A 22,633-nucleotide genomic window follows, 5' to 3' on the forward strand; every position below is an offset into this window, starting at 1 on the left:
TTATGAAAGTAAATTCACGATTTTTAAAAAATTGATAGTACATGAAAATATGAAAGGAAAAATCTTCATGATTTTATCTTTTAAGGGCAACCATCATTATTTTTATGTCTTTCTACCTTTTTTTCCTACATCTTTACAAGGTTGAGATCCTGCTTTCAATACTATTTTTAACCTTTTTTTAGACGTTATTCAGGAATATGTTTCCATGTTCCCTAAAATTTATACCAGTAACCTTTTCTTTTTGCAGTGCTGGGTATGGAAGCCAGGGCCTTGAGCACGCTAGGCAAGCGCTTTACCACGGAGCCCACCCCAGCCTCTGCTGTTTTTAACTACATATTTTCCATGTTTAACTCTTCCTATGTAGTTAGACCTTTGTCTCTGCTTTTTTATTTATAAACAAAGCCATAGTAAACATGTTGGTGTCTAATTTTTTTTTTTCCTTTTAAGTTAGATTCTTAGCTCTGGATGATGACAAATATTGCCAAATTCCTTTCTCAAAAACTTAACCTTCCTTTGAGCAGTGAACAATCATGTTTATTTTCACTACATCTTTGCTAAAATTATTTCATAGTGAAATAATTTTGTAAAAAATATTTTATATGGATGAAAAAAGAGGCCTTGGGTGTCTTGAGTGTGTTTTTGATTTTTTGTTGTTGTTGTTGTTGGTGGTACTGAGGTTTGAACCCAATGGTGGTCTACCACTGAGCCACATCTCCACCCTTTTTATTTTTTATTTTTAAACAATCTTCCTAAGTTACTTAGGGCCTCACTAAATTGCTGAGGCTGGCCTCAAAGTTGGGATCCTACTACCTCAGCCTACCAAGGTGCTGGGATTATAGGCGCATGCTACCATATCCAGTGTTGGTTTTGTTTTTGTTTTTAAATTTTTTCTTTTTTCTTTTGGGGTTTTATTTTATTGTCACTTTAATGAAAGTTATCCTAAAAAATAAAAAAAATTGAAATGTAGGTAATCAAAATAGAATGTTGATAATTGATTGTTTCAAAGTCTGTGTCCCACATGATTAGGCAATAACTCCAAAGATGCTGTGCATGCTATCTGTGAGAAAAGTATTAGAATGCAAGTTTAAAAATTTTGGAACCATGGCAATAGCAAATCAAATACCAAAAGTAGGAATAGGGTAATTTCTGAGTGAAAGCAAATCATGAGCAACATAATATTGCTGCTTATGTAACATTATGGTGTAAAAAATCCTGCCTCTTATGTAGGACGTTATGCCACTGGAAGGAGTTAGGACTTAATTGTATTATGGTTGACAATTATGTATTTTAAAGCCCAGGTCCCTCTCCTACATCAAGGAATAAATTCATGCCATTTCACTTTTCAGTTTCCTTGTAAGCATGTTAGATCTCCTGGGATTGGTCTGTTTGTGTTTTTAGATTGTGCCTTGCCAGTACATGCTGCAGACAGTGAAGGATGAACAAGTTTTCTACATTCAATACTTGAAGTCCATGGCATTTTCAGTGTACTGCCAGTGCAGGCGACCTCTGCCTACACAGATCCACATTAAATCCCTCACAGGATTTGGGCCTGCAGCCAGCATTGAGATGACCCTCAAGAACCCTGAAGTGAGTATTGCGGGACTTGCAGAAAGAATACTTTGATACTAAAAATGCAAACCAAGAGTATGTCTCACACGACATACAGATTGGTTGGTGACTTGCTTGGTCTTCTACCTTTATATGAGAGTTGATAGGATTCTTTTTAATTGTTAAATCAAAATAAATACTTCTGTGAACTTTAAAATTATTTTTGAGAAAAGAGACAAGCCCTTTTTTGTTTTATTTAGGACCTAAGGCAATAATATACTTACTACTTTTAGCTACTGATGTTCAGATTTCCTAAATTTATTTCGTTTCTTATTGTTCTCACTACCTGTCTTGTGTTGCAGATTCTCTGCTCTCTTTAGATCTGACTTATGTCTGAGGCAGCAGTGATCCGTGTGTTTCCATGTGAGAGCACCTCACTTTCTGACGCATGCTGTGCCCTGATGCTACTTATCACTCCTCATTACGTGCTGTTGGGTAGAAACGAATGCTGTTCCCTCCCTTTTTCTTGGGTCTACTTCCCATAGCTAATGTACCTTTAAGGGAATTTTAAAATGCTAAAGCCAAATATCTCTCTCCCCACCCTGGTACTGGAGATTGAACTCAGGTGTGCTCTACCACTGAGCTACATCCCCAGCCCTTTTTGTTATTTATTTCGAGGCAGGATTTTGCTAAGTTGCCCAGGCCTGCCTCAAACTTGGAGTCTTCCTGCCGCAGCCTCCTGAGTAGCTAGTATTACAGGTATCTACCACCATACCTAGTCAAAACATGTCTTAAACCAGTTTTGTGCTCCCCTTGTTTTTCTAATTACTTTATCTTGAAGATAGGTGTCTAAGGCAGTGTTTAGCTTTATCAGAGCCTTTAAAAATCAATTCCCACAACCTCATAGCATGAAAGATAACCCATTAATAAAAGCCAGCAAACAACTCTTCACTTCAATAGACCTTTTTGAAAACATCACTATGGCAGATCTTAGTTGGTAATATGAATTGTTTCTTGAAGATTGCATGGAACGCTAAAAGCTTGGAAGTGAGAAATGATCCGGGTGCTCATACTGTGTTGTGACTTGGTTCAGGTCAGCCCAGTCCCAAGAGGGAAAGCTGTTCAGCTGATGACCTACATTTACTCTCTTGTTAAATACAGTTGCTGTTTTTGGCATTTTCAGTTTAGTTTAGTCTTGAAGTTTGAATTTTTCATTTTTGTGAGCAATTCATCTATTAGCTTTTTCTAGAATTTAAAACTTTATCTTTGTTTCTTTGTCTCTTGAAATTATGAATTACTGCCTTTCTTTATAAATGTAGGGTCCTTCTGTTCTTTACCTGCTTGTGGCTGTTCTGCAATTCTGACACAATAATTTCTTGATGCTGTGGTGAGAAGTGATCACAATTCAAGTAATAACTAGAAGTGTTGTGTGTTTTGTAGTGGAGATTAAACAAAGGCTGGCTACCTATTATTAATATATCCCAAGGCATTATATAACATTTTTAAAAATTATAATATACTGGCAGAACACCATCAGGTGAGATAAAATGAGGCATACTTTAAAATAAGTGGCAAAAAGACTTCATGTAATATGTCTCCCCCATTCCTTACAAGGGGGAAAGAGAAAAAAGTCTATCTTATTTTATTAAAAGCAGGCGCATCACATTTTGTAAATACTTACTGAGGTGTACAATGAACGGCCTGGAACATCGTGCTTCCCTTAGCTCCCTGCATTTGCCTCTGCTCTGTGCCAGCTGCTGCTTTCCAGGCCTAGAAGGCAGTGGCGAATGGGAGAGCCGGGTCCCTGCTCCGTGTGGTTCTGATTGCAGGGCACGTGAAGCACTCGTGACGTGAGAGAATGTGTTCTAGTATTCATGTACAAGTGTTTGAGGAAACCTATTGCTAGTGTCACTTTTGTTTTCTTATGGAATATTTAGCATCTCAAAAACAATTTTGTACTAGTAGAAAGAATTTTGAATGTTCTCAACAAAGTAACAGTAAATGTTTGAGGTGAGGGATATGCCAGTTACTACCGTGGCCTGATCATTACATGTTGTATACGTGTTTTAGAATGCACATGGTAAACAGATGCAGTAACTATCAATTAAAATATACAGTATCTTAAAACAGTTTGATAATCTTTTTTTTTTTTTTTTTTTAACCACAGGCTAGCTGTTGTAGCTAAAATATTTGACATTTAACCTTTTGTTTTATGTAAAACTTTTAAGCAACCTCACTTGGACCTTTTTTTGTTTTGTTTGTTTGTTTTAATAATAACAGCTTTATGGAGATATAATTCATTTTGTAAAATTCACCTTTTTAAATTGTATAGTTCAGTGATTTTAATATAATCACTAAGTTACACAAGCTGTCACTTCTGATTTAGAACATTTTCATCAGTCCTGAAGGAATCCTACCCTCCATGGTCACCTCTCTTTTTCCCTCCCCTCAGCTCCTGGCAGACACCGAGTTACCTCTTTTCTCTCTGGAGTTGTCTGTTCTGGACATTTCACTGTAAATGAAATCATGTAATACATGTTTTTTTTTTTAATGTCTGGGATATTTCATTTAGCATAATTTTTATGGTCTCCATGTCAGAGCATGTATCATTTCATGGTTATTAATATTCAGTGGGATGGATATTCCGTATTGTATTTACTTCATTAGCTGATCGACATTTGGGTTGTTTCCACTTTTTGACTATTGTGAATAGTGCTGCCACAAACTTGTGTACAAAGATTTTGTGTGGATGTGTTTTCAGTTCTTTGGATGAGGATGTTAGAGTAGAATTCTGGGTTATATAGAAAGTGAATGGATTAGTGGTAGATTGGCTTTACAACTTTGAGCAAATTATTGAGTATCTCTTGGGCTGAGTTTTGGACCCTAAAATAAAAACATTGGATTAGATGTTTTAAATATAAAGTCTCTTTTATATTTAAAATCATGTTATTCTGTTACGACTTTGCCTTATGCTAATATGATAGTTCAGGGGTCAGTGACTATGGTTGTGGGTCAGATCTGGCCTACTCCCTATGCTTGTATGGCAAATCAGGTAAAAATTATTTTTTCATTTTTAAAAAGAGAAGAATATGTGACAGAGACCCCTAAAATATAATCTTTACTATCTGGTTCTTTTATAAACATTTTCTTACCCCTGTTGCAATTTATTAAATATTGAGATATATATGGTAACTGTAAAAAAAAAAAAGTGACAACTACATTTTGTCTGTTTTTCTAAAATATTTTGTCTTGGATAACAACTAAAGCTTTGATTTCTAAAATTCCCTTTTCATACATGTACCTATTATTAAAATATATGTACTGAAAAATACTGCTGCTTGGTGAATTTCCAGTGAAAAATGTCACATAACAAGCACAAGAAACACAAGCAGAACCAGCAAAAGCAGCTCCTCAGTGTCCCTTTGTGTCACTGATGGCACTATTCTGACTTCTAACAACATAGCTTTGACTGTTTTTGACCTTCTATAAATTGATTCATATGGTTCATATTCTTTGTGTCTGGCTTTCTGCAGTCAGTGTTGAAATTTATCCATTTCTGTTGCTTGATGTTGTAGTTTTTTCATTATCTTTGCTTTTTAATATTCTGATTGTGTGACTCTAACGCAACGTATTATCTATTTCACTGTTGATGGGTATCTAGGTTATTTTCAACTTAAAGCTATTGTGATTAATACTATTACAAATATTATTACACCTGTTCTTTGGGACATAGACATATGCCTTTGTTGGGTCACAGAGGGGCAGTGTGTGAAAGTTCTACATTCTCACCAAACACAGTATTTTATTTGAAACATTCTGCCTTTTATTCTAAACATTCTGGCTGATGTTGGTAGGGTTATCTCAGTGTGGTTTCAGTTTCTACTTTCCTAATGCCTAATGAAATTAGGCCAATTTACTTTCCAAAATAGTGATTTCTTTTACTAAAAAGATATTAGGTTGGTTGGGTTTCCTACCTCATATCATTTAAACAATCTTTTTGTTATCTGTGTGAACATTACTATGTACATATTTAGTACTGGAGCAGGAGTGCGGAGCAACCTGTGGCCATTTGCCATTTGTCCCTGGTGGTTTTCCTCAGTGTTCTGGGTTTTGTTGTGAACATTATGTTGGATGACTTTGTGTTGAAACTGGTTTTGATCTTGATTTCAGCGGCCCAGCCCAATCCAGCTTTACTCCCCTCCCTTTATATTGGCCCCAATCAAAGACAAATCAAAGCAGACAGAGCTGGGAGAGAACTTTGGTGAGGCCAGCCAGAAATACAATGTGCTCTTTGTGGGCTATTGTCTGTCTCATGACCAGCGCTGGCTCTTGGCTTCCTGCACTGACCTCCACGGGGAGTTATTAGAGACCTGCGTTGTGAATATTGCTTTACCAAACAGGTGAGAGGCCTTGATGTCTGTGTTGTGTGTAAACGAGTGCCGTGTCCTTGTGCAGATGTTAATCGTTCTCGTTTTCCTGTCTAAACGCAATGGGAACAGCATGGATGTGTTCTTTGAAATGTTATTATGTGTGTCCTACGTATTCAGTGGTCACATTGATCTGTACAGGGAACCCTTCTCCATGTCTTGCTTTGTTAGGTCACGGAAGAGTAAGGTGTCTGCCCGGAAGATTGGCCTGCAGAAGCTCTGGGAATGGTGCGTGGGCATCGTGCAGATGACATCTCTGCCCTGGAGAGTCGTGATTGGGCGACTGGGGCGCCTTGGCCATGGGGAGCTTAAGGGTGAGAAGTTCCTGAAGCCGTGCGCGTACAAGACAGGGAGGGGCTGCGCGGGTGCTAGTGGCTAGGCAAGAGGGAAGCATTTTAAAGTCAGTAAGACTGAAACTTTATATTTTCTGATTGGTTCAGGTTTTGAAACTTTTCTTTAGCAGCAAAATTATTTCTCCAAATAAAATCTTAAATATAAAACAGAAAAGGTGACTTATTAGTATAAAAGTGATGCTCAGTAAATTTAAATTTCTAACATTGATTAATAGAGGAAGTGAGATGAACAAGTCAGTTTTTAGAATTTTTTTTTAATTTCTACAGACTGCATTTTGATTCATTGTACACAAATGGGGTACAACTTTTCATTTCTATGGTTGTGCATGATGTTGATTTATACCATTTGTGTAATCATACATGTACACAGGGTAATGATGTTTGTCTCAGTCCACCATCTTTCACACCCCCACCCCCTCCTCCCTCTCATTTCCTTCTACGTAATCTAAAGTTCCTCCATTCTTCTTTCGCCCCAACAAGTCAGTTTTAAAGACCAAAGATCTTACATCAGAGATTACAGATGGTTGTGGAAATCAAATATAAGAACCGCCTTCAGTTTATCTGTTTGGTGGTTGAAGATGATTTTTGTTATTTCTCTAGTTTGTTTTGGTGGCATAATAGCAAGAAAATCCTACTTCAGGAAGACGTGGAATATCAAGTAGGAGCAGGTCTTTATTCACAGTGCCAGCACCTGATATTTTTCAGTCTGGAAGGTAGAAAACAGATTTTTCTTTTTTAGTTGTAGCCCCCAAATATATCTTCCACTGCTTATATTCCTTATTATAAACATAACAGCCAAGAAGTACTAAAAGTAACTTTGCCTACTGCATACCCAGCCCGTAGCAGCTGCCTTGCCTGGCACAAGCCGAGCTCACACACTGTCCTCGTTTGCGTAGCTACTTATATAGTCTTTACAGGAGTAATATGAATAGGCCTGGGTAGATATTGTAAAACCTGATTAATTAATGGCACATTTATAAGAAGTTCCATATATGCATATTGATACAAATTTTTTTCTAAAGACTGCACCAAAGCTTACATCACAAATTAGCTTAGTGGTTTCTTGCATGCCAAGTACATTAGAGCCAGCTAAACCAAAGTTTCTTTGTCGAGGGTCAGAGGCTAGATGGTCACTGTTGGAGCTACTCAGGTCTGGTGTTATAACATCAAAGCAACCATAGACAATACCCACACTAATGGGGGTGACTGTGTTAATAAAACTTCATTTACAAAAATAGGTAGTGGGTAGGATTTGGCCTGCAGACCATAGTATGCTGACCCCTGCATTAAGCATATAAGGTGTTTCTTTACTGATAATTGGTATCAGGTATTTGTGGAATTCCTGAAATAAAATAGCACGGATACACAGAGAACTTACATTGTAGGCAATACCTAAGTGTAATTCATTGCCTACAATGAACATTGCATTTGAAGTTACTTTTCAGGGTTTGTATAAGTTTATACAAATATTGTATAATATGTACGTAAGAGTTTTCTTAAGCATCTATTGCACATAAAGTTCTTTTAGTAATATGTGATACTGTAGACCAATATAAAATATATACTTTTTTCATTTTTTAAGGAATGTCATAATGAATCTAGTATCAGTAGCCTGGAGGTTAATACATTCAGGGATTTGTCATTTCATTTCTGTCAGATTTCCTATCTTCTTCCCAACTCTGCTTTTTTAGTCAATCTTATTTCTTAAAGGCTTTGAGCTATTTTTAATCCTTGGGGAAGGTTAGCATATAATAGAAAAGAAGAAGTGGGGATAAGAATGTAGTCTAGTAGTCTCTCTAGTCACTTGGTGTTTTGGAATGTGATTAAGGCCATCTCCTTGCCTGGTGTGATTGTCAAAGGAGCACACTCTTCTTTCTTCTTAGAGGAGTGGGGTGTAAGTGACTCGAGGAGCCCGTCTTCTGTTACTCCCAGTAACAGGAACAGGGATGAACCCCGTGTACAGATCTGTTTGCCCACCTGCGTCTCCTTCCTTTGTGGCTCTGCGGTCGGTGCCACATCACATTTCTGTGGCCCTGTCAGATCCGAGCCTTTGGACTTCCTGGTCAGCTTTATCAGTTTCTGTTCTTTATCTCCACAGGGCTTGTGATGAAGTACTCACAGTGCCTTTACACAAAGCTCACATCTGTGTGATTTGGGGCAGTTTTAAAACATGCATTCTTCATGTTCCTGGACACTTTTATTTCACCCACTTTAGATTGAGGTTCCTTAGGAATATGAAAACGTTTTTCTGTTCAACTCTCTTGAGGGGAAGAAACAGCTTGTCTGGGGGGCGGGGGGGGGGGACGTGCCATAGAGAAGCTTGCAGTGAAGTGACATTTGATCAGTGGGCTGTGACGTGACTGCAGCTCGCTATGCAAAATTGTGCATAGCTCATGCGTGTTGTGGAGGTCAAAAGTGAGGACCAGGTGACTTTCATTTCCCAGAGTAACGTAACCTGCAGGAGTGTTGTGAGCGAACACGTGCTTTGTTCAGAAGCAGTGCACAAGTGTCACAAGTTGTGCTTGCAGCCTCAGCTACCACTGTGCACCGTTGGAGAGCCTCACTCTCACGGGCTGCTTTTGAGCTCTTTTGGGTGTTTTAAGAAAGGTTCACTTTATTTCCACTGCTGCTGCTGCTGCTTGCCTTTGGGGAAGTGATAACTAACCCATGGTAGTAAACAGCTGAGGCTCCCCCAGCTGTGCTGTCATCCCAAAGGAACGTGCTGATGAGCAGGGGAAAAATCAGTCCTTGGGAAGGAGGAGAAAGGCTGGAACAACACTAACCTCATCATTGGAAGGCATTTTAAGTGTCTAAGTCTCCCAGGGTCTGTGGGGACTCTCAAAGGTCATTTCAGACATGACTTCAGCCTCCAGTATAGTAGACCTTTGTTTCTGTGTTAATTAAGTGTAATAGACGTCAAGTCACATGTTATTTGTAGGAAGGAGAGGGACCGAACATGGAAGGGAATGTGGAAAGCCATGCTCCTGTTAGGGTCCAATCATGGAAATTCATTTACCAAATAAAACTGCCAAAAAGCTCAGACTCACATCAGTGTGTGTATGTGAAGACTGTATTAACTGTGATATTTGACTTCAGATTGGAGTATCCTCCTTGGAGAATGTTCACTACAGACAATCAGCAAACAGCTCAAGGATGTGTGCCGGATGTGTGGAATCTCTGCCGCAGACTCTCCTTCTATCCTTAGTGCCTGCCTGGTTGCCATGGAGCCCCAGGGGTCCTTTGTAGTGATGCCAGGTAAATCTCCTCTGGACAGTGTCATTAATTAGGTATTACATCAGTTCAGTCCTTTCAAACTTAAATTCACAAGCAAGTATAGGAATATCTCACTATTATTATATCTGTGTAAGAAAATATAGCACTTTAAGCTCAGTAATGGAAACCATTTAATCTCTTCCAAGGGGAGTGGTTTGTGGTTTTATTATCTTTGTTGACTACAATTCGGGAGAGAGATGAAGTTCTAGATATGGGTGAGAGCTCTTGGAGCCATGATTCATGACTGCTGTCTGACCCAGTTACCTCCGTTGCCTGCACCACTTGGGCAGTGACATAACTTCACTGTGCTTCTGTTCTTGTCTATGAAATGGGGGTGATGGTGGCCACGTGGAGGTAGCTGTGATGGCTGAGATGGTGTGGATGGGGTGTAATGCAGAAGTTGGCCTGTGGGAAGCAAGCCTTCAGTAAGGGTCGCTTAAGACATTTGTTATCTGAGTGGTACCATTTTTCTGGGATTGTCATCGTTTAGGAGACAAACATACATAGGAGAAGGAAAATGGAATCTAGTATTAGACATACTTCTTGTATGACTAATTTACAAGATTTTAGATAGACTCAATCCAGTTTTATCTTAAAATTTCCAGTGTTAAATGAGGTGGTCATCATACCTGTGTACTCTGTGTTAAATTCTTTGAAGATATTTTAACAATTGGACCCAACTCTCAATGTGCATCCTCCACAACATTCGCATAAAACTGGAACCACTTGCCTCCAGGCCCGCTGCAGACCTCGTTCCAGGGGTTCACTGCTGCTCAAGGGGAGCTGACGCAGTTCTTCTTTCTTTAAAGATGCTGTCACAATGGGCTCTGTTTTTGGCCGAAGTACTGCTCTGAACATGCAGTCTTCCCAGCTGAACACGCCTCAGGATGCTTCTTGTACACACATCTTGGTGTTCCCAACCTCGTCAACCATCCAGGTGGCTCCAGCAAACTACCCCAATGAAGATGGGTTCAGTCCTAACAATGGTGAGTGGAGGCCCTGGGTAGCAGTCAGAGCCCCTTTCACCAGCAGGGCACCAGACGAGAATACGGCCCATCGTGCTGCCGCCAGCCGTTCCGTGGTGCAGTGAAGAACACGTGGAACACTCAGAGGACGAAGGGCTGAGGAGCGTTCTGATTTTAAAACTTTGATTTGTCCCCACTATTAAGACCGAATAGAGACTTTCCTCACTTGGATGATCAACTTTCCTCTGTTTTTCATTAAAGTCAAAAATAATTGCCTGATAATGTCTTGCACATGGTGCCATTCTTTCAATAAATATTTGTTGATCTGCTTTTAAATGTTGAAATACAAGCCAATATGAAGGTAGCGCCTCCTTCCTCTCGTCCTTGGGAATCTAGTTTGCTTTAGTGACCCCTTGATTAGTCTTAATGGATTGCTTTTGGTTTGAACATCTATTATAGCATTTGTTAAAACTGTGAAATGCTCAGTATTAAGCATTAATTTGTATTATTTTTGAAGAGTTGCTTTTTTTAAAATAGGTAGCAGCATTACTCATATTAAATGGGGAGGAAGGAAGCATACCAAATTATGTGTAACATGATCACAATAAAATGGTAAATACATGAGAAAAGGGAAGGATCAAAACCAAAATGTTCATGGTGATTGGGTTATGGGTAATGTTTTTTTCCTTTTTATACTTTCCAAATTTTCTACTCTGAGTGCATCTTACTTTTACAATGTGGGAGAGAATTTCTTAATGAAAACATTGTGCTTTGATCTGCTTTTGGAGTAGGCCTCCTCCTGTTTCAGAGCGAGCTCACACGTGTTAACATGCAGTCATTCATTCAGCCTTCAGTATTTTAGCTACTAATTGGATGCATAGATGGGAATCTACCCTGTTCTTAGTGGTATCAACTTTAATTATTAAATTGCTTCTTTAACTGTTGTAAAAGATGGTAACATCTTTTCATGTGCCTTTGGAGGCTACACAGAGTGTGGGGTTTCACGTGTTCTTTTTTCTCTATTCTGTTAATAACTTCATATCAGGAGATCATTGGAGGGAACAGAAGGAAACAACCATTTGCAACATCAGGCATGCACTCATTACATCTTTGTAATCTGTTAACAACATGTGACTATTAATCATAGGTTCATAAAACCTATGTTGGTTAAGTTGGGGGTATGGCATCTTTTTAATTTTTATGTTTTTCCTTCTCCTCTAGATGATATGTTTGTTGACCTTCCATTCCCAGACGATATGGACAATGACATTGGCATATTAATGACTGGGAACCTCCATTCCTCTCCCAACTCCTCCCCAGTTCCCTCCCCAGGCTCTCCTTCTGGAATTGGTGTGGGCTCTCACTTCCAGCACAGTCGGGTAAGGGCGATTGGAAGGAGGGTGTTTAAACAAGCACAGCCTTCGGGAGAATGATCCTCGTGACATATGATCAGCCTTTTACTATGTGTACCTTTCTTCCTGATGGTCTAGCTCTCTTGGACCAGATAAGTAAGAGTGGAAAAACAACTGTCTAGTTCTATTTTGCATAGAAAGCAGGAATTTGAAAGAAATGTGTTGTTTATGATGCATAATTTTATCAAAAGAATAATCCTATTGTTTTTGTGGGTTTGTATGTTTTTGCTTTGTTCTTATGGTGATGGAGATGAAACCAGGCCAGGCAAGCACTCTACCACTGAGCTACAGCCCCAGCCCACAGCAGGGATTTTATGCAGTTGTTTTCTTAGCAAAAATTAGTTTTGTTTGCCTGCTACACTTCCCTGTATTTTAAAAAAATATTTTTACTTTTCCCTCAAAAATAGTGACTTTTAAGAGGGCAGTTCAGCAGGCCTGTTTATTTAACACCCACGGTAAATGTTCACTGAGGAACACATTGTCGATGGTTGCTTATTCTATAAGAAGCCTGGCTGTCTTGCTCTTGTCTGTAGTCAACCTGCAGGAGTGGCAGTAGCCATCAGGAGGCTGATTTTACAGAAATGTCCAGGTTAATGCCAGAGTCTGAAGGACAAAACTAACCTTACAACTAGTTTCATCTATAAATGTCCCATGCATCTTGGAGGCAGATTGACAGTTATGTTCAACAGTTAAAAGGTGCAGAGTTAAAAGGTCCTGCCATAGCTGGTGTTAACTGTGTTTAACATCTAGATGATTCATGCCTCATCGCTGTACTGTGCTTATTATTTAAAATGCCACGAGATTAAGGGATTGAGTCACAGAAAAATAGCCATCTTCGTATCTTAGACTGAACAGGTATAAGCAGCCCAGCTCACACTCATTTTTATAGACACAGAAACGGACTTAAAGGAATTAGGTTTCTGTCAGGTGGAACTCTCATTGCCAGCTCTGAATCATTGAAGGGACAGTGAGGGTGAGGGTTTAAAGCTTAGTTCAGTCGCAGAGCAGGTGAAACCAGGCACGGGCACCACAGACTGCTCCTGTTACTTCCTGTGCCCTTACCCTCCTAGAAGGAAGCGATTTTTAAATGTCTTTATTTTCTTTGTAGTTATTTGCCAGTTAATGACAATTTATTTGTTTACTGAAGATTCTGTAATAAGAACCCTAAACACAAAATTTATACTGGATGATTTAAAATGAGGATTTCTGAAAATTGTAGAGGTAGGGGACCTGGCAGCTCAGAACATGGACCCTGAGTCTGGGGGAGACAGCTCTGCACTATACCTCTCCAAGACCAGCCCTTTGGCCTTGGACAAGCCTACTCCACCTCTCTTAGTCTTAGTTACCTCATTGTGAGGTGGAAATAATAGCCTCTGCTTCCCATCCCCATTGTCATTCAGTTTATCCATTAACAGAGAATTGATCCTTAAAGTGTAATATTTGTTTTGTAAGAAACAGAGGTGTGTTGTATTTTCTTCTTTTGTTGGAGCCTCAAGCCCGAAAGTCTTTAATGAATGTCACAGTTTAAACAGCATGCTGTCTGACCTAGTCAGGTGGCCTTTTTCAGTTTTGAACAACGGCAGCCAACTGACCTCCATGAGGCTTTTCCCTTTTTCTACACCATTAAGTACTCTTTGATAACCAATTAAGACATTAGGATACGAAAGAGTGTGTTCAAGTTGGCAGTAAGTTTTTATTTTTTAACCCCCTCAGAATTGATATTGTTTGATGATTAAGGGTCTTTTCCTACCTCAGAAAAAATGTACTCCCCCCTGTTGCTTGCATTAAAGGCACAGTTTCAGTTCTTAAAGCTAGCTAAAAGAATTAAAGATGAAGACATCAGTTGCAGAAAGGCATAGTAAGCCTCTTAACAGAGTCTCTTTATAAGGCGATTGCAGAGTGAAACAGCTTTCCCACCAGAGTTCTCTCGGGGTGGGCAGCCAGCGCTCTCCCTGCCACTCAGACTCTGGTTTGTTGCCACCGTCCTGTTGCAGGTTCGTGGAGGCACGCAGTCAGGTGGTTTCTGGTGAAGGAGCATGTGGATGTGGTGAAGTACTCAGCCATTGGAGACCCCAGTCTTCCCACTTTAGTTTGTTGTATAATAATGCCATGGAGCAGATTTTGCATTCTGTAGGGAAAAAGTCAGGGCGAATAAATCTGGACTTCTTGACTGGTGACATTAGTTTGCTGGGACCTTCTGCTGAACTATAGTTCTTGTCAGTTGGATGCTGTGCCACAGAGACAGTGCTTTCCCTGTTTACCTGTCTCTGTCACCAGGGGATTTTGTGTGAGATACTGCCAGACAGGAGTTCGTCAACAGAGTGTATGGAGCGAATGGATGAAATTCATGGCAAATGCTGACTGTGCTTTCGGAACCTTGTTTTTCAGAGCCAGGGTGAGCGTCTTCTCTCTCGAGAGGCACCTGAGGAGCTCAAGCAGCAGCCCTTGGCCCTTGGGTATTTTGTGTCAACTGCCAAAGCTGAGAATCTCCCCCAGTGGTTTTGGTCATCATGTCCCCAGGCTCAGAACCAGTGCCCTCTCTTCCTAAAGGTGGGTTTGGCGTCATATTGAAGTTTGTGAGGAATGAGGATCCATGCTTAGATGTTTTGATTACAGATTTCTGTCTGAGTCTTTTTCTCTTCTTTTTTGTCTGAGTCTTTTTCTCTTCTGTTTATTTGATGTCACTTTTACTCTGAGGATATTTTCATCATAATCACAAAGAAATGAATTCACTTTAACCCAAGTAGGATGCTTTGTGGGACCTGAAGGATAAAGGTAGGAAGGACAAGGATAAAGGTAGTTCAGCTTGACGGTCTTTCTCCAGGTCGGTATTGCATTGCTCTGAGTGAAGGTGTTAGTAGCTAGTTGTCTCTTCCTCCTGCCATGAACTGTCAACATTCTTCATTAGAGAAGGCCCAGAGTTTGCTTTTAAAAAGCAAAACAAAAATCCCTCATGTTTTGGGTCAAAAACAAAAGATCTCCCACTTGCAGACTGTATGAAAGAACAAATGAAACCAACTTCTTGCCCACAAGTTGGCAAGAAAACACAGATATTGACAGTGTGCTCTTTCTGGGTCCTTGGGGAGAAGGCCTCGCTGTGACTGCTCCCTTCACATGTCCCTGGTGGTGCAACAGTTGCACCTCTACAAATCCTTCCTGAAGATATTTCAGCAGAAATTAAAACGTGTGTAAAAAGCTAGGAAAAACCCTAACTTTTCATCAGTAAGGACTGACTGAACCAGCTGTCAGGCACCCATACAGTGGAGGATTAGCTGTCCATAACAAAATGGGGACTGTTTCTGTATGGTCACCCCTGGATGTAGATTACCACAGTACACTCGCACACATCTGCTTACAGTCTCACAAAGAAACAATGGGAGGTTAAATTAAAAACGTATGCCACAGTTTTCTTTTCCCGATGATTTTAACAATACAATCAGGAAGTAACATAAAAAAAAAATAAAAATCTTATGTAGTTTTTATTTTGAATTAGAATTAGTAGTGTGAACCTAGATTTATTTATTTTGTTTATTTTTCTCTCTAAAGAAGTATGCACATGTTTAGTCTGTCTACTGAAAAGGCTTATGAGCAGTGACAGCTTGGCAGCAGTGAGCACCTCTGCTACCAGGATTGTGGTTCCAATGATCATCTGTAGTTGAGAAGAACCAGGGTTCCCTGAAGAAGTGATTGATAGCAGGTCTGAAATAAGAAGTACTCGGCATGTACCTGGTACATCACGTCATCTCTGCAAGTCTTTAAGGTCATCTCAAAGGCCCCAGTAACAAACTTGCAGTATAATCAGGGCAAGGATAGGACATTTAGATCATTAAAAAGAATAATGCTAGCCGTAGATTGAAATAAATCCCTGAGTTCATAAATGTGGTGAAAAACCACAACAAAAATATATGGTAGTCACCTTTTGTAGCTATTAGAGTATCAACTTGTTAATTTGATAATTGTAAATAAGAGAATCAAGTATTATATACTACATTTAACTGTTATTTATTTATTTATTTTTAGTTATTTAAGAAAGTAAACCATCCTAAATGCAAAACTTTATAATGGCTAGAGTGTACTGGTACCATCTGAACCCTATGACATGTTACTCCCAGGGGGACAACCAACATTAGGTGCCTTTTGATGTGATCTGATTAAAAGGGTACAGCCCCAGCTATGAAGTATTCATGTCTGCCAGTCCCAGAAATGACTGAGCCCTCTGGATCCAACTATTGTTTTATGCAAAACCTGGAAAGTAGAAAAATATGTTAAAAAGTACCACCAAGATAAAAACCAGCCACATCTAGACTGTGGGGCCTTTTATAGATTGAGGCCCATTACTTAATCATTTGCAATGTATAGACCAGATTGTTCCTTATTAAAAAGAGAGAAAAAAAAAAAAACACATTTTTGAGATTATCAGAGAATATTGTGCATGGGTTGAGTATTAGTTAATGATATTAAGGGATCCTTGTTGATTTTTCCTGTGTAGGATATTACTGTTTTTAAAAGTTCTTATCAGTTAGAAATGCCTACTCAGTTATTCTCAGGCAAAATGATATAGCATTTGGATTTTGTTTTAAGATAAAGGGAAACTTTATTTTATTTTAAAATAAACACAAGGGGAAATTTTCAAACTCAGAAAGTGACAAATAGTGGCAATTGTTATGGCTTGGTGATGTGGGCACTTGGGACCTTGTTACACTGTTTTCGTGGATGCTTGACTGTTCCCATTAAGGAAGCAGTGTGGTGGACGAAACAAGAAAGACAGCCCTAGCGTTTGCTTTGTTTTCACCTCTAGCGTATGGACTTGTGACCACGTTGGGGGCTACCGAGCAGCTTAGATTTCACAGACATACAAAAACCCTCACTTCTAAGGACTCCAGCATATCTGCTTAGGCAGCCGCGGGCCTCCCTCTTCTGCACTGTGATTGTCTGGGCCTGAAGGTGACAGTGTCTGTTCTTTCTCCAGGCTTCATTACATCACCACATCTCTGTAGCACAGACGGACGAACTTCTCCCTGCCAGGAATTCTCAACGGGTTCCACACCCTCTGGACTCCAAGACCACGTCTGATGTTTTAAGGTAGATTCCAGCCCAGGCAACATGGCTGTCCATTTTGAAATGATACTCGTTTCCTCGTTTCTCTAAGGTGTTTTAATTTGTGATGTCTTAGAAAAGATGCCGCCCTTCCCATGTGTGTTGGGGCGCGCAGTGTAATGCACTTTGTCCACGTAGATAGTTGTCAGCAATTACACTTGCTGTGCTTCCTGTTCACAGGAGGCATTTCATGGTAACAAAGAAAGGTCAGTTTTCCAGGGGGTGGGGATAGTTAGAAGATTGTGTCTGAAACATAAAGTGCTCGGTGTTGAAAAAACTTTCACGTTCTCTGACTTAGATTGCATAAATAAAATTCACCGAAACATACATTCCACAGTTAGAAACTGCATCTCAGAAGTGTGTATTCTCTTGCACAGTCTTTAGCATGTTTGTATAATTATAATTTTTAGTGGCATTAATTTTAATAACATTAATTAAAATATTAATAACTTTATATCATTATATAATATATTCTGTTTGACTCAGTAAATCCCAAGTTTTATTTCTGTCTGTAATTGATATAAGATATTGTATGCTTTGTAGACTCCTGAGTCATTGAACTGTGTATTTTATACTTACAGCCCATCTCACTTCAAGCTTAGCTCCTCTCATTGCTTAGTGGCCACTTTTGTGGACAGTCGCTATCTTAAGAAACAATGCGGGTCTGGCAGGAGAGGGGGCCGTTGAGTCAAGGACCATGTGAATGTGCCTGGGGCAAGTGGGAGAGCAGCTTGAAGCCTTTGTGCCCCAGAGTCTGGGCCCTGTGAGAATTTGAGAGTCGCCTAGCCTTTGTCCCGGCCCCTGCCCTCACCTGTGTCTTCTCTTCGGCAGGTTTGTTTTGGAGCAGTACAACGCACTGTCCTGGCTCACGTGCAATCCAGCCACCCAGGACCGTACTTCCTGCCTTCCCGTCCACTTTGTGGTGCTCACTCAGTTGTACAATGCCATCATGAATATACTTTAATTGGAAAAGCACTTGTTCTCTCTGGCTCAGTTCCTTCTCCCGCAGCCTCAGTCCGAGGAACCTGCTATACTCTGGAAATAGCCCACATCCTTTTCTTCAGACCAGTCTCCACAGTCCCGCACTGTGATGCCCTCAGCAGGCACATGTTCGTTCTGCAGTGTTCATGACCACAGCGACTCCTTGACACTTCTCTCATGGACCTGGGAACTCCCATAAGCAGTGACTTTCAGCCAGTGTGTGGTGTGTGCAACCCCCCAGCCACTGCCACAGGAAGTGGTGGTTGTCGGTGGCTTGTAAGAGGGAAACAGAAGAGACAGTGTCCTTTTGCACAAGAGTCTGTGTTTTCAGCCTCTGTTTAAAGACGAGGGCCACAGAGCCCTTTGGATGAAATCCTCTTGTTTTCGGTGTATGGCCTGTGGGTTACCTGAACTCCATTATCTGGGACTTTTTAAAAATAAGAACCAGCTCAAGTACATGATTTCATACCGGGGTCTCCGTCTCCCTAGTGCTCCCATCCAGATTGGCATGAATACTTTGGTTGACTTCATACCCGTGTGTAGATTCGAAAGGTCTGGAGACTGCTTCATTTTATTTATTTTAAGTTGTTTTGTCATATGCTTTTTGTGACTTTCTTTTCACTTTATAATTCTTGAGGACCAGGTACAGTAGCTGAAACCCAACTCAGATCCACCATAGGATTCTTTGACTACATACCTCTGTCCTAGAAGCTGGAGAAAGAGTGAAAACAGATCGGGGAGATCATGCCTAAAAAGTACATGTCCATAGCCACCCGGCAGTAGATTCTGTTCAGAACACACTGGGTCTTAAAAGTCTGCCACGCTAAGTCTGTGGCTCGCCGTTGCGTGGAGGGTGACACTTTCACACGAAGGCAGTGGAGCTCCGCCCAGAGCCGAGGAGGCAAGTACCTTAACTAGTTTTATACAGTCACACGGAAATATATTTTCTAGTGAATTCTTATCGAAAGCCAGTTCTCTCCTCTCATTAGAGCAAAAGGGACTCATGTACATATCACAGTGGAAAGTGTGTGCTCATAAAATCAGTTATAAATATGGTGAATATTTTCTGGACCATAGGAATATTATTTCAAAGAAATATTACAACTTAACCATTAAATTAGTACTTGAAGTTGAGCCTTCATGGTGGGACTTTTTAAAAAAAAAAAAAAAAAATGCCTTTTTAAAGCATTAATGGCTAATTGAAGTATTTTATGACTCCTCCTTCCAGGCCCAGAGGGTTGTCTTTGAGACCCTGTTTCTAACCCTTGTGTTGCTGTGTGTTTCTGTCTGAGGGCGGTAGCGGGCATGGACCGGCCTCCCGGAGCCACTTTGACCAGGCCTTGAGCTCTTGTCATCTGTGGAGAGAATCATGCAGATTTTAAAAGTTCTTCCAAGAGACTTCCATGTCCTGGTTATTAACAAAAAAAGGAAAAATGTAATAATTGATATGATTTTGTAAAAGTATTTTTCTTGAAATAATCTAACGTTTAAAACATTATATTAAAAAAATTGTGTGGTGGGAATGTGAAAGCAGAGAAATAACTTGTAAATGGATAATTTTGTTCTCTGTGCCACCAATCGAAGGGGGGAGGGGTCGACTTTCGCAATGTATAGGTTAAAAGAATCTGATATATCAAACCGTTTGTATCTAATGTGTACAGTGTAAAATTGACTTTAAAAATATTGCAGTGCTATTTTTTCTTAATCAGAAAGGAAAATTCTCAAGGCCTTTTGAAGAGCATAAGATGATGAAGATTGTAAACTTGTATAAAATTATCTTGGTGAGAAGACACATTGTAAAGTAGATATTTGTAATCTTTTACCACTTTGGGGTTGCTTTTTTTCCCAGAATTCATCAGAACTTTGAATTTTTTTTTTTTTTTTAATGGGCTGTTTTTAATGCAGGGGCTTTTCTTCCCTAGAAACCCAATTCTAAGCAGAAAAAGCAAAAAAAAAAAAAAAAAAAAAAAAATAAAAAAAAAAAAAAAACCCTACAAAAAATTTAAAAAGACAACAAAGGGTAGTTTTCATCTGGTGTCTTTTATTTAAGTTTTTTAAGTTAAGAAAAGCTGGTGACATATTTATACGTTTTTGTGCAAAAATAAATGAATGGCAATAGATTTTAAAAAATCTTATTATGTACTTCTGTGTGAAAAAGTCTGTATAATATTTCCCTTAAATATGCATTATTTTACTTGTGAGTTTTTTACTGAATTAATCTGAAATGTACAAGCCCTGGATTTGCTACAGAGTGAAAAGTTATTTTATTTTTTTTTTATTTTTAATTTTGGAAATTCTGCAGAAATCAGAACTCTTAACCATGGTTGGAACTAAAAAGGGGCCGCGGGGCGGGGAGAAGGGGTGGGAGTTGTCCAGCATGCTTGTATGTATATTTCAGAACCTTTTTTAAATGTAAAAGCTGTACATTTCTGGGAAGTTCTGAATTTCTTTTGTTTTCTTTTTTCCTTCAAGCATTTTGCAGTGAGCTTCTTTTATATATAGCAAACAATTTGAAAGAATACAAAAATATGTGAAGTTCATTTAAAAAAACTACAGTATAGCGCTGGTACAGTACACTAAAAGACTTTGATAAAAAGACAATAATAAAAGGCCTCCATTTTAAATGTCATTCATATATACCTTGTGGATGAGAGCTATATACTTTTACACACTTTTTTAGAGGAATAAATTATTGAATTACTGAAACTTCGAGTGGCTGTTTTCCCTCCCATCCTGCCTTTCTAAAGAAATTACCTACACCTGTGGGAAAGGTGTGCGTACTGTGGATTGAAGGTAGAATTCACTGCTCTGCTCACCTGGCAGCTGTTCTGGAACGGTGTTCTTCTATCCCCATCACAAGTCCATTCCTAGGTCAGGTTTTAGATGCGAGTACACACACAGCCTTGAACAAGGAACCCTGGTGTTGAGCAGGTCAGGCTCACGTGCCTCGGACTGTAAGGTCAGGACCAATCCCAGCATGAAGCACGAGGTTGTGTGATACCCTACCTCTCTCTTGTCGCAGTCCCAGCCGGTTTCTTTTTGATTTCCTTTAGAAATAACAGCCATGTCTCTGGCCGTTTTGCGGACTCGTAGACTGGTGACAATTGCTTGCCATGTGGCACACAGCATACAGGCAAGTCCCTTGTTGACTGCGCACTGTCCACTCTGTTCTTTCCTCCTTTGGTCCATCCAGTAGGAAAAACCACTCATTCTGGAAGGGGTCTCAAGGGTCTATTCCCGGCCCTGCCCTGCCCTGCCCTGCCCTGCCCTGCGTGGTGGAATCTCTCACTGAAAATGGGTAAGCCCTGGGAGTTGACATAACTTAAAGTCAGCAGAACACTGTCTGAATTTAGAGAGAAAACCAGAGAGAACTCGGCCCCAGTGGTTTCTTCCATAACCAAGGGACGAGGGTGATTCCATGAGAAATGCTTCGCAAACTGAAAAGCTGCCCATGTTGTGATAGTAACACTGGAGAGAAAAAGGAGGCCAACTTTATGGTTGGAGGTGGTGCTAGTCTGTCACATCTGATCACCGCTGCTCCGTGTATGGTTCTCTGCAGTGTTTGCCGCTCTGCTTGCCCAAAGAATCCCTAAAGAACCGCGCGTTTCCCAGATCCTACGTGGTCTGGTCAGGTGATTCTTGTGTCCTCTACGCAACATTAGGTGAGATTTTTACAAGCCTTCATTAGCTGGATACTTGGCTCATAGCTTGTCTGGCGCTTTCCCGGCAGTTAGTGTTGGTTCGATTTATAGTGGGAAGGTTTTCACAGCTACCACCGTCTGTACCAATCCAGCAACTCTAGCCAAATCTCTCCAGGTAGGAAAAGTTAGTTATCGAATGCTTTCCAACATTTTGAAAAATCAGAGAAGATTTTGAGCGGGTGCATGAGGTGCTGTCAGCCGGGGGCCATTTCCAGGGCCTGGGTCCTGCCTCACGTCTGTCCATCTGCTCCAACAAGGCGATGACATACTTTTATTTTCCTACTCTTCAGGAAGTCATGGGGCAAGGGGTTTGTTTCCAACTCATATCAAAGAGCCAATAAAGATCTTTTAAGTGCAGTTTGTCAGTAGAAGTTTTTAAAACAAACTTCTCTTAAGACCCACTGCCGAAGCTCAGGGCCACACCCTGGAAACCGTCTTTGCTGCCTGTCAGGAATACAGTTCAAGCCACTCTTTAGAAAGCACGCATCTTTTGGATTCCCCAAGTTAGAATCCTACCAAGATGTGATTTTAACGTATTACCATGTTATCTTGGTGTTAAATGATGCTCTTGTTTATATCCCCTTGACAAAAAGATCACTCTAACAGTAATTATTTCATGTCATTAATACCTAATGAGACACGCTTAGAAAATTCTTTTGTACTAGGTAATTACAGGGACGTCATGTTTGCCCAGGGCATCCAGCTCTGCTTGGAACCACATGCACCCGCCTTCCTTCACTTTACTTGAAATTCCCAGGTCAAGTTTAAAAAGATTTTTTGACACTTTCTGCTTCCGGCTAGAACTGTGAAGTAATGAAGCTGGTAAGAAAGAAGTCGATGAGGAAGTAAGTCTAACCCTCAGGAAGGAGGCCGCAT

The 22,633-nt window shown here is 40.1% G+C and overlaps 1 protein-coding gene across 4 annotated transcripts in view; it reads left to right on the forward strand.

Moving 5' to 3' along the window:
* The window catches only part of MED13L (mediator complex subunit 13L), a 290,375-nt gene extending 269,613 nt beyond the window's left edge, over window positions 1–20,762 (forward strand). For 3 of the 4 annotated variants that reach the window (XM_079152455.1, XM_079152456.1, XM_079152457.1), the window contains 9 exons: window positions 1,399–1,587; window positions 5,719–5,948; window positions 6,147–6,289; window positions 9,425–9,583; window positions 10,411–10,587; window positions 11,788–11,945; window positions 14,367–14,528; window positions 16,948–17,060; window positions 17,907–20,762. In XM_079152455.1, coding sequence (XP_079008581.1) covers window positions 1,399–1,587; window positions 5,719–5,948; window positions 6,147–6,289; window positions 9,425–9,583; window positions 10,411–10,587; window positions 11,788–11,945; window positions 14,367–14,528; window positions 16,948–17,060; window positions 17,907–18,039 — 1,464 coding nt within the window. In that variant the 3' untranslated portion in view covers window positions 18,040–20,762. The remainder of the gene's footprint in view (window positions 1–1,398; window positions 1,588–5,718; window positions 5,949–6,146; window positions 6,290–9,424; window positions 9,584–10,410; window positions 10,588–11,787; window positions 11,946–14,366; window positions 14,529–16,947; window positions 17,061–17,906) is intronic. The other variant, XR_013765965.1, reaches the window with a different exon arrangement.
* The last annotated feature ends 1,871 nt before the right edge of the window (window positions 20,763–22,633 follow it).

Source organism: Sciurus vulgaris (assembly GCF_902686455.1).
Source record: "Sciurus vulgaris genome assembly, chromosome: 8".
Classification (NCBI taxonomy): domain Eukaryota; kingdom Metazoa; phylum Chordata; class Mammalia; order Rodentia; family Sciuridae; genus Sciurus; species Sciurus vulgaris.